Source organism: Lissotriton helveticus, chromosome 10 (genome assembly GCF_964261635.1).
Source record: "Lissotriton helveticus chromosome 10, aLisHel1.1, whole genome shotgun sequence".
In the NCBI taxonomy this organism is placed as follows: Eukaryota; Metazoa; Chordata; class Amphibia; order Caudata; family Salamandridae; genus Lissotriton; species Lissotriton helveticus.
The window spans coordinates 206,776,727-206,789,736 of NC_136071.1; the positions used below are offsets into that span (position 1 = coordinate 206,776,727).

Consider the following 13,010-nt stretch of genomic DNA (forward strand, 5'->3'; position numbering starts at 1 on the left):
CCCTTGGTGCAGGTAGTACCACATACTAGGGACTTTTAAGAGAATTAAATGTCCCAATCCGGCAAATGCCAATTGTACCATGTTTTAGGGAGAAAGCACAAGCAATTTACCATTGGTTAGCAGGAATAAAGTGCACAGAGTAATAATACAGACAAAAATAGGTACAACAAACGGAAGGTAGAAATCTTGGGGTGACCCTGCAGAAAGGGCCAGGTCCAACGCTATCATACACAATTGGTTCCTGAACTGTAACTTTTTCCACTCATATTTCACACCTCCATACAAAATAATGCTATCCCCTGTTCCACATAATGAAATTTACTGGATTTGTGGGTGCTGACTTGACTCGAAGACCATAGAAACAAAGGGATTTTCACAATGTTCTAAAAGGCACATGGGTAGTTATTTTCGCAATATGTCGAAGATGATTTCTACAGAGGCGGACAGTAGCCTAAGCAAATGATTTTCGTCCTGCTCTTTATGGAAATGGATGCCTCATACGGAATTTGCTACTGTATGGTTGTATATAATAGTATGCCATGTTGCTATTTAGGTAGGTTGTTCTTTATGTAAATAAGTATTACATTTTAGCAAAGGTCAGGATTTGAATTTATATTTTACAAATAGAGACTGCAATCTTGAGGAAAGTGTGAGTAGTCTTAGGAGCACCACTAATTATTATTGAACTCTACTGACCAACAGGAAGTTTCAATTGTTGACCAGGTAGTTATGCAAATGCCACAGAGTGGCTGGTAAAAATATGCTGCATTATATAGACACGTACTTCAACCTTTAGGCAACACGTCTAGAAGTTAATACAGGCAGCGTCCGCAGATCTACAAGAAAAGCTTGAGATATGCGCTATGGTAAAACCTAACCTGTGCAAAGAAGTTGTGCCACCACAACCTTGAAAAGGGTTATTTACTCATTTCACAAGTACCTTCCATGATTTGACATCTGAAAAGTAGTAAGAAAGGCTAACTTTGAAAGACTATTAATATCTAATTAAAGAACTCTTTTTAAAGAAAAGAATACCTCTCCGTAATTCAAAGTACCTGGTCAATGCACTCATTTTAAATAAAAGAATACCACTCCTTAATTCAGCGTACATGGTCAAAGAAATAATTTTAAAGAAAGAAATACCACTCCTTAATCTAACGTACCTGGTCAAAGAACACATTTTAAAGAAAATATTACCACTCCTTAATCCAACGTACCTGATCAAGTGGTCCCACAGAAACTTTGCGTATGTTGTTTGAAACATGCTCCCACACCGTGCCCTGGGGATAGCTTGGAGTAATTCCGTGACGGTACCATAGATTTCCTGCAACAATAAAAATTGCCAAATGTTTTTAAATAGCTCCTTTGTGTGGACTTAACGTTGTGTCACTCCGAAAATACTGCACAGTGTGCTTTGCTGTAATTATGTGAACTGATTAATACTGTACTAAATATTAGTTGTATTTATGGAGCATTGATTAATTCACAGAAAAGTATCTAATACATTTTTGAAGTATGGATCAATACTGCACAAAATACTTAGTTATATTTGTGAAGTACATATTACAGTAAATTCCAGCGTCCACTTCAGTAATTCCTTTAATATTTTACTAAATCCTGTAAGTAAGATTTCCCTTCGCATTGGCTTCAGTACCTGAAACCCCAATGACCTTAAACACCAGCTCCTAGTTTTAATAAAGGGTTGTACCAAGGCCAAAATAACAACCATCCACAGCCAAAATCCACTGATGAAGTATTCACAGAAGAAGCTATAAAGCTTACTGTCATGAGCAAGGGTGCTCAGGACAACATAAACTGGTTCTACCAGTTCATTCTAAGGAGCTCTAAACACACATTTACTGTTGGAGCACCTGATGTACAAATCACAAACGACATTTTACAACACACAAGTGTTTACCCCAATGGAAAAGGGCCCTTTGATGAAGCATGCAACACTAAGTGAGTGAGGGTCTTACGTACCAAAGGTGTGATGCATGTGGACAGTAGTACAATGACTTTCAGTTTCCCTTGACAAGATAATTAGTCACACTTGATAAGACGACAGCTCCACCCATGAAAACTGTGCAAGAGATGAACTCCTTTTGTGAATAGTTACTTATTGTTATTAATTACCATTAATTTATACAGCGTATCATAATTTGGCGTGGTTTCCACGTGCCTTACTTAGACACAGTTTTTATGACTCAATGGACCTGGTAGTTTAATATAGTAATACCATCAACACTAATTAAAACTACAGCATTAGCATGCCACGTTGTTGCACCACAGCTCAAGGAAGAAAATCCTGGTAGTATCAAGTTCCAGATTTCTACAAACCTCAGCAAGTAATACATTTTGATTTTCATCAACACCCAAAGAAAATACATCTTGCTAATAATGAACGTCCCTTGTTGTGTTTAAGAGCATCTATCTTAAGGTATCACCAGGCCAGATGAACAGAAGTGAGCACTACTCAAACTGCTCAAGTTGGTACTGTCAAATGAAAGGTTTGCTTAAATCAGAGCAGAAAATGGGTGCCATCTGGTGCTGTATTTGCTAACAAACACATGTGCAACCCTAGAAGAGTATTTTTACTACTACATCCAGGGATGCAATGATGTACATAGGCTGGCTCATCATGCACTGTCAGTTTTAATGACACACTAGCACCTTGCAGTGCTGATATCCAAAAGTACTTTAGGGAGCCAGGCCTGAGAGAATGGCTACACAAAGTTTGATACCACAGAAGGATTAGGTAGTAGTTTGTCTCACACTGGCACAATCCAGTTTTCAATAGGCACAAACTGGCACATTTGAGGGGAACGTTTGCACTAACAGAGGAAAGATTACTAGAGAACTATGAATTTCGATACAACTGTGATTGCACATATTACTACCTATAAACAAAAAAACATATTTGCTTCAAAAGCCCCGAAAAAAATTCCTTTCAGGACAGATAATGAATTTTTAAATTGACAATATGCTTTGAGGACGAAAATAAAAAATAATAATCCACCACCCCTTTTAATTCATACTTTCTTTGCTAATTGTAATGCGTGTGAAATCTCAAAAACATTAAAACTAGGGTCTGTTTGAACTTTGGAGGAAGATCATCAAAGGATTCCCGAAAGAACTATCATTTGTGTTTGATGTCCTACAGAAATGTTTTATTAACATGCCCTTGGGCTATAGGTATCAAATGTTGTTTTGCGATTCTCAAATTTACATTTTCAGCGAATCGCAATTTGAGAATCGTAAAATGCTATGTATGTGGGATTTGCTAATAATTTTGCGAATCCCACATATTCCTTATTTGCGAATCGCAAATTGAGATTCCCAATACCTTCCCATTAATTCCTATGGGCTAGGAGTCCCATAGGAATGAATGGGAAGCCATTCTCAATTTGCGATTAGCAGTTAGGGAATCGCAAATTGAGAATGCAATTTCAAGTGTGCCAGGGTGTCAAAAGGACACCCTGTTGCACCTCTGAAATATGTATGTGTGCACATGTGGCACACATACATGGCCTAAGGGCATGTATGTCCGCCACATGGCACATTGAAAAGTGCAAAAGAGTGCATTTTACAAAGAAATCGCAAATTTCCACCAACTTGAAATTAGTGGTAATTTGCGATCCCTTACGGCCAAATCGCACTTTTAATGTACGTCCTACATTGTATTTAAGGAATCGCAATCTGCGATTCCTTAAATGCAATCGCAAAATAGTGAATCGCGAATTTTGCCATTCCTTATTTTGCAAGTGTTTTTTTTCTCATACACTGCACACAGCTAAATTGCGATCGCAAATGCTGAAATTCTGCCAATTTTAGCGTTTGCAATCGCAATTGAGCTTGATACATATGCCCCTTTATCACTTCACCGCCATCATTCCTCTTAAACCCAAATTTACTTTCTTGCTATGTACCAAACTCGCCATTCCCTCCCAGTATGGATGTCACCTTCATTCTGCCTAGGTACCTATCGCCACAGTACGATTACCAACCCCATTTCAGGTCCTGATTACAGAACAATTCCTAAGTGGACATGAGTTATCGCACTCCTTTATTTATCAAAAAACACCCCTGACCATGCGCCCGCTATTTGTGTATTTGTTATTAAAATAAGTAAACAACTGAGTTAATTTAAAAAAAAAAACGCTCTTCACCTAAATTAGAACACGCAATAAACGCAGCAAGTCCAATACATCGTATGTTGCAAAAGGGAATTGCCATAGGCAACGTGAAATATTGCTTATAAGCTTATGACATTTTTACTTTCTAAATTTATTTACACCTCCTGGCAAATGTTTGCCTACAGTGCCTTTAAACGTGTGCTTGCAAAATTAACACAGTTTACATTTTGTGCCAGGATTCGGAGGTGCAAAATCCGCTCACACATAGTTAAGGTTTCCAGTTAATGGGGATTCCGAGAGGAACCCTTAGAATCCCCTGAGAAAGGAAGAATGTTAGAGTGAATCATTAATTCGGGTCCTAGTCATTTCCTATTCATTCGCCAATAATATCCCATTATCCCACGCATTTCCCCCTGGGTTCCATGGTGTTTCCAGAAATCCCAGAATGTAGATATGAGCGGGTAAACAAGTTGCACTTAATGTGTAAAAGCACTTCCAAAGTCTAAGATGACGTTCAGTCTTATGAAAATGCTTGATCATTTATAATGCTTCTTTAAGAACAATAACAATCTGCAATGCGAATAAGACGAAGATATATATGCTGAATGTAATGACAGAGCGCCAGATTACAGTAGACGGAAGAGTCAATACATAGGAAAGCATCACTGGTCCATATATTTATACAGAATCTCGGCAGATCATACACACATTGACACTTGGCAACAGGACAAATGCACAGAATTAAGTAAAATTCTCACACAGCAAATATAATTTCTTTATCCATACCCGGCACCCTCTACTCAGAGGGGCGTGTCTGGTATGGCACATATTGCCTTATGTTGTCCTACTACGACAGAGGACCCCCAGTCAGTGCCAGGTCTGCTGAGAAGGAGTGTGGGTGAATGCACGTGGGGTCCTCCTTAGGGCTTCTACCTCATAATCTTTAATAATTACAAAATACAGCCATACACAAGGGCCTCCACCTGATCCCTCAGATCAAGGAAAATACACATGTCTGTAAATAATTGACTGACACACACCAAATGATGGTCCTATACTGCCTGCGCCAATGAGGGTCCAAAGACAGTGGAGCTCAGCATAACTCTTGCTTCTGGATCTAGCAAGGAATAGCACTTGGGGCCAGATGTACAACACTTTTTTGCGTCCGCAAACGGGAGATTGGCCCATTTGCGACCGCAAAAAAGGTTCCAGGCATGTACAAATGCTTTTTTGCGAGTCACTGAACATGCCATGTACTTGTTGTTTCGCAACTGCATTTGCGGTAGCAAAATACTCGCAGTTTACCACCTACTTCAAGTAGGACATTCACTTTTCCAGTGGTGTAAGTGTTAAGTGTTAAAACGTAGCTTACCATTGTCATCCACAACATACACAGAGGTGTGTCCAACAGATACCTGTTTTAACTTCTGCGTTTGAGGTGATGGTATGTGGTACCAAGAATCACCTAAAAAAGAAAACGAAATAATTAAAGTGCATGTTAATTAATGATCAATACGTTCATGTATTAGAAAAGTAATTAACATATGGACCCCTAGCCTGTATTATGTGCTGGGATAATCTATAAAAAAGTATATAAATCTAGTTTCTGGATCCACTTATCCTGCCCTCATATCAGTCTTGCATGAACAGGCAGGTTTACTAACTATATCCACATTTTTGTCACTTATTATGGTTTCATAGTTATGTCTTGTTGAAGGTAAGTGCACATTGCAGTTCTGTGAATATGGAATCCAAATAACGCATTACTGGTGCACAGGGCAATGGAGCTCAGAAAACCTATAAATCCTACCACTTACGCATACTCGTACTGCAAACATGTACTGTACACTATGCCAGAGGGTGTCTACAACTTTCCTTAAAAAGTCTTTGGAACAGATGAAAAAGTTACTTGCCTTCGGTAACATGTTTATGTGACGGTTAATTTATCTACTTGCAGATTCCATACCTTTAGAATATCCCAAGTGCCAGACTGGATCCGGAAACGTTACCAAAGCTCTTCCATGTTGGCAGGTGACGTAGACTCTGTGTGGACACCAGAAGTGACGTCATAATTACTTCACCCGAGTCATAAAGCACCCACCCCGGCGTGCCAATGTAAGTCCCTAATCCCTACCTATTTTTCCAGTGCCAATGAGGTGAAAGGACGAGAATGACATTAGGTGATTTGAGGTGCAGTGCAACAACAATCTTGGAACCTTATTAATCAACAGAGGGGACCATCCATGAAGAGGGCACTTGAATAGCACAGAGAACAATACTTCAAGACAGGATGGAGACAGGACCAGTGAGGAACCTGCAGGTTCATAATAGTATCCACCAATAAGAATGCTATGAAAGGTAAGTAACTTTTTCTTCTGATGGATATTTCTAGCTGCAGATTCTTCACCTTTTAAATAGATTAAAAAGCAGTATTCCACTCAAAGGAGGAACTTGAGGTAATGGTTACTCTAGACGGTCAAACATGGAAGTCCAGGAGAACCGAGCGGGCAAAATGACCATCCTGATGCACCTCCGAAAGGAAGCAGTAATGCTTAGTATACGTACGGATAGGCATCCATGTTGGAACTCTGCAGATGTCAGCCCCATGGAGTCCTCGTGCCAAGGCTGCGGTGGAAGACTTTGATCTGATAGAATGGACTCATACCTTCTGGAGGTTGCTCTTTGCATCAAGACAAAACACATCTTAATACATAGGATGATCTTCTTTAATAAAGTCTCTTTTTGACAGCTTTGCCCTCCCTTTTGCCTGCGAACCCCATAAAGAGTGGTTCATTAGTTCAAAACTCACTGGTGCACTCCATATAAAAACTGGCTGCCCTCTTCGGGCTTAGCCTGTGCAGCCTTTTCTCCTTCTTGGTGGAATGAAGGGATGGATGGAAGGAAGGGCGAGTAATTAGATTTATCCAGATAGAAAGGGTTTACAACTTTGGAAGGAAAGCTGCTCTGGTTCGAAGATCCAATTGGTAAAAGAATGGCAAATGATCGATAACTCACTGGCACACTTCCCTAAAGTAATGGCAACAAGAAATACAGTTTTAGCAGTCAACAGACAACAATGAAGGGGCCCCAAAGACGACTGCATCAGAAAAATGAAAACTAAAATGAGGTCCCACTGGGGAATAACAAAGGGAGTATGGGGAAACATTGGTCAAGCCGTTGAGGAAGTGCAGGAAAATGGTTGTACCAGGAGACAGAGGAATGCCGACAAGGCTGCCAAGTAACCCTTGATATTCCCTACCACGCAACCCTTTTGCACAAGGACTACTGCACATTTTAGGATGTTTAACAGATGAACCTTCAGGCTATCCACCCTATTTTCAGCTCACCAAGTGACAGACCTTTTCCATCGATTTGGGCCCAGTCTTGGTGAAGTTTCTTCAGTACTTGAGCAATCAAGGGTACGGAAGGAAACATATGGCGAAGAGGAAACGCAACTTCAAACAAAATGTGATCCTCATGGCTCCTTATACTGAATACTGGAGGGCACAGAACCTTTGGCAATATGCATTGTTGTGAGTTGCGAACAAGTCCACTTAGGGAATGCCTCAATAGGTGAAGATGTACTGAATTACCTCAGAAGGAAACACCACTCATAGACCAAGCTGAGGCCGACTGAGGCTATTATCTTTGGTGTTCAGACAGCTCGCATGATGGTTTGCTACAAGCCAGATACCGTACTAGTGACCCCAAGACCCATGCTGGTGAGCCTAAGACCAAAGAAGGTGCAACCCCACCAGCCCCCCTGCTTGAGGGGTCATATTGTTTGTCAAGATCTGGACCAACTGACAGCAAAGGGAAGGTAGAAATGTCTAAGCAAACCACCGTTAGCTCCAGCAGACTGACGTGGTAAATCTGCTCATGTGGAGAACAAAGGCTTCTGATCTTATCCAGCTCCTCCACATGAGCACTCCACCATAGAGTGGAGGCTTCTGTCACCACAGCTAGTGGGAGCTGAAATGACATCCCTAATGTTAGATACTCCTCCTCACCCCACCTGTTTAGATACACTGTAGTGCCTCGGGAGACTGAGATGATATTCAACAACGCTTCCCTGTGCTGCAACCACTGACTGCAGAGGCATCATTTGAGAGCCCTCGTGTGCCAGCGTACATTTGTGACCAGAAGGATACAAGACATCACTAGAGCTAGCCAGCACAAGACCAACAGGACTGGCATCCGAGCAAATTCACAAAACAACTGAATTATACATTGGATGTCTAAAATCCGGGGAGGAGGTAGGAAGGCTCGAATCCATTACTGCTACTATGAACAGGAGGTGATGAGACGGCTCCAGGCAGGTGGGATTTGGGCACAATGATCAAACTCCCAGGAACAACAGCAGGCACACTGTCAAAAGCAAGTAGCGCAGAATCATCTCAAGGGACTTTGCTTTCCTGAGCCATCAGGAAAACCTGATCATCTGAGATGCGCTGCTACTACCACCAGCACAGTAAAGACTCTGGGTGCCAATGACAGTCCGATTGAGACCGTGAACTGGTAGTGGGTGTATCCCACTATAAAATGCAGGTACTTTCCATGTGACTTCAGGATTGGAATTTGAAAATACGCATCCTGTAAGTCTATGGGCACCATCCAGTCTTACACTTCCAGTGCCAAAAGAATGTGAGTCATGGTCACCATCTTGAATTTCTCTTTGCGGAGAAAGAGATTCAAGATCCTGAGGTCTAGGATTGTACAATGACCACCGACCTTCTTGGGCACCATGAAGTACTGAAAATCATACCCCTGCCCAATCTTCTGCTCAGGCACCAATTCTAATGCTCCATCCACTAGCAGGTAGGGGGAGACAGGGAGGAGCTTGGTGCAAAGGTAGGGTAGTAGCATATACCTTCTTTCTACAATTTGAAGGACCCAAAAAGGAGGAAATCTGGACTCCCTCCAGTATCAAATGGGTGAACAAGGGTAAACTAGTTCTGCTTCCCTGTAGGAGTAAGGGAGGAGGAGGATGCTAGCTCTTGATTGGAATGGCTCGACCTGTTTCACAGCCTCAAAACTGCCAGAGCAGAGTGTTCTAGGACTTCTGTTTCTGGTTTGTTTGACACAGATAATGGCAAAAATGGAAGCCTTGTTTAAATCGCCAAGACCTACAAAACTGCCTTTAGTCACACTGAGAGGACTGCAATCCAAGGTAGAGCGCTATAGAACGGCTTGTCTCAAAACTCTCCAAGGTAGATTCGGACTGCTCTCTGAACAGTTGGGGCCCATCGAATGGTAAGTACATGAGAGTGGGCTGCACAAACGAGAAGTAGCCAGAAATTCTGAGCCAGGCATGACTTCCTGAGTGTCACCTAGGATCCCACTACACTTTTCATACAGCCTGCTGAATCCAAGCCCGACTGAATAAACTGCTTGGAAGCTGCCTTGCCATCCCGGACCACCTCAAAAAGGTAACCATGTGCGAGTTCCAGCAAAATGTTGGTTACTAGGTCTGCCATGGCCAATAAGGCAAACGTGAAGCAGCTCAAACGGAAGGTGGTATAGAAGGATTTAAGTGACAAACTGCCTGCAAAGAACACTTTCTTGCTTACAGCCAACAATATTTTGGACTATCGGAAAGTACTGCAGAAAAGCCTCCTGGGGAGAACTTCAGCAAATAAGAGGTAGTCTCTCCGGCTAGGAGTGCACTAAGTGAAAGGCAGGATCAACTAGGAGATGCAGGTACTTACTATGTATGCCCCTGTTCCCCACAGAGATGTAGTAGTCCTCTCCCAAGCTGCCAAAATGGGCTATAAAAGATTATCATTTAAGGGGACAGGGCTTCCAATGTTTGAGTGGAAGGATGCTCTGATTCAAACCAAAGGAAGACGAAGTTTAAAAATGTCTGCATCCTTCCTGATCACCATTACCATGATAGGAAGCCACATCAGGGGAAGAAGCTGTTTAGGATCTAACTTATCCACATTCAGGGGAGGTGTCTATGCCAAGGGCATCACCCAAGTCCCATAGGCATCTGAGCGGTATTGTGGAGGATCATCCTCACCGTCTGCTTTTTGGACGTCCAGAGGGCCAGGTTCACTGCCAAAGAGGTCATGTATGATTTTGTCATAGGAACAGGTGCAGGGTTCTTGACCATACTCTTGTTCCTTAAGAAGATTCAAGGCCTCTCGAGCAGGCTGGTGAAGCACTTTGTCACACAACTTAGCAATTGGCATCAAGAGAGGAAGAGAGGGTGACTTTGCAGAAAGAAGTGCCAACAGGGCTTTTGGGAACCAGTGTGGGTGGCTTCAGGAGTGAAGGAGGTCAAACAGCACCGAAGGAAGTCCCTTTAGCAGGCGGCCATATGGCATCTCTCGAGGTCCAATAAGACCCAAAGGAGCTCCAGGGGCCATAGTTCTCCTACACACCACTAACATGGCATTCGGGAAAAACGTGGGATCAATACCAGAAGAAGAGAACTTGGGGTAGGATAGTTCCTGAGGTGGAGGTGTAGAAGGCAACAGCACCAGCTTTGGTTCCACAGGTGGCATTGGAGCGGATCCAATATTTATTACTGTGTCACCTCTTCTTTTTGTGCTTACATCTCTTCTTCCTCAACATCGAAGTCAGGAACCTTGGTGGTCTCGGAAGGGGTCTCGAATGGGGCCAACAGCGTTGTTTGCCCAAACAATCACCTCCGGCACTGGCCATTAAGAATTTCATTTCTAGCACCTTGATGGCTTAAGGACACATGCTCTGACAGGACTCACAGGATCCGGAGTTCTGGCCTGAGTATATACCAATCGCAGATGTCATGAGGGTCAGTAATATACATCTAACCCTCAAAATCCCTGCACGTTGAAAGTCTGAACGTTTTGGGGAAGACGTGATAACACTGCATCTATGAGAGAAATTGCTGAAAAACTCTAGAGTAAATTGTCAAAGAGGGAGAGAACTCCATATCTGCGTTGAAGACACAGTAAAACAGGAACTGACGTAAGCACACCCAGGTGAGCCCTTTATGACTCCGGTGACGTCATGATGATGCTTACAGCGTCGACACAGAGACAGTGCCACCTACAACATGGAAGACCTATGGAATTTTTTTTATATCTGGTCAGGTACCTGGGATATTCAAAAGATGAGGAATCCGTAGGTAGATGTATCCATCAAAACAGTGCATTCTGTTCAGTGTTTCCAAGGAGTGAGTAAAACCCTAGTGACTTTTACATTAGCTTGCCCTTTCTCCCTTAAAAGTATCTTTGAAAAGAAGCAATACTGCTGCTCTGGTCAGTGCTCACCTGCAGGCTGTTTTGGAGAGACCGAGCCTCGGTAGAATGCAGATCCATCTTTAGCAATGGCCCAAACCTGGTAGTATGCGCCAATTGACACCGAGATGAAAGGCTGATCCGTGCCAACATGAAGCCATGACGACCCCTAACAAAAGACACACAAATAAGTTCCATCATTAACCATAAACCTACTTGGTCGATTTATCTACCAACATAGTCAAAACAGAGATTTTTTTTGGTTCTCTAACAACGTCTTATACATGAATAATGCGCTGCTCTCCTTATGGCATGAATCAACTCCAAATGCACTGAGACACTTTAGACACTCAATCCCATGTTTCCACCACTGTCTAATTATTCATAGGAGTCTTGGATACTAGTTGGCGAAAGGAAAATTACAAGGTGGTGAGAATAGGCTGGGAAACAAAATCCACAAGATTCCTAAACATTACAAAACAAAAGTGTTTTGCAGTGAAAATCTGTAAACCAACTTTGGCTGCTTTGGGCCTCCATTTTTCAGGAGATTAGCTTGGTTAATAAAATTGGAGGATGTGAGATTCAGATTTCCCAACAAACACGCCGGGATACCTTGTTAAAACACATTAAATGAGAAGCAGGACATGAGGGTGGCTTAAGGGGCAGTGGAAAGAGAAAGGTTTGCGGATTGATAGGGTACTTAAAACAACATTTTTCAAACGAATCAACATTTTTTAAGGACTTCAAAATAGAGACGAGAGGGAGCGTGTGTGTGTGTTTTTGTCAGAGTTGGCATGTACAAATCTCAGGTGACATTCAACAGACACTTCATCATACCCAACTGAAAGCACTTGTACCCAACTATTTACAACAGAATACATTTTTAACGGGTGTGTAACACCTCAAACACCCCCTTGAAACTACACCTCTGCACGTTTGGTGTAAAAAAAAATATAAAATTGTGGAACAAAGTGGGCAGACATTTTTGGAGCGCCATCTTTGTGTGTCCCCCAGTCCTAACTTCGGAGCCACTTTGGACTCCATTTCCTGCTTGTGGTGCTTCATTTTGAGGAGGGTTCAACATCAGGACTGCAATAGTAGAAACGCACCTTACCTGTTTAATAAAGGCATTGTGGGGCCTGTTGAGTCTGGTCTTGCAGATGTCAGTGTACATGCTGAGTGTGGGGAGAAGAAGCAAAGGGGGTACATCCTACCACCAAGGCTAAGGATATCCAAATAGGGGGATATGGCTACATTTAGCAACCGGTACGCAAACAGATGTGAGTCAAAAATAGACAGAGACTAAACCTAATGCTGCAACCACTACAGACATGGCCCAATGTTCAACTGCAGGTGAAACATCATAGCTAAAAGTGAAATGTGAGCGTCTACTTGTACTGGAAAGGGGCAATAAATCCTATATAAATTGTTTAACACTATTTTTTATTAAAAAGAACCACTTTACTAAACTCTTAAACACCAAGGAAGGCAATTAATTAACAATACTGACTTTTCTAAAACTCCTTAATACACTTTTCACAAGTTGTTTTAAAAAGTTATAAATAATTGTATAAAATATAGAGGTTATTTTTGTTTGACTGAAAGTCAGAAATGTCTTGAGTTTTAATCAGAGTGGCAAAATTTGCATAAG

The 13,010-nt window shown here is 42.0% G+C and overlaps 1 protein-coding gene across 1 annotated transcript in view; it reads right to left on the bottom strand.

Moving 5' to 3' along the window:
• TECPR1 (tectonin beta-propeller repeat containing 1) overlaps positions 1-13,010 on the bottom strand; it is a 386,389-nt gene that overhangs the window by 60,837 nt on the left and 312,542 nt on the right. The window contains exons 21-23 of the mRNA XM_078665166.1: positions 11,393-11,528; positions 5,506-5,598; positions 1,218-1,324 (exon numbers count right to left, since the gene is read on the bottom strand). Of these exons, the coding sequence (XP_078521292.1) occupies positions 1,218-1,324; positions 5,506-5,598; positions 11,393-11,528 (336 nt within the window). The remainder of the gene's footprint in view (positions 1-1,217; positions 1,325-5,505; positions 5,599-11,392; positions 11,529-13,010) is intronic.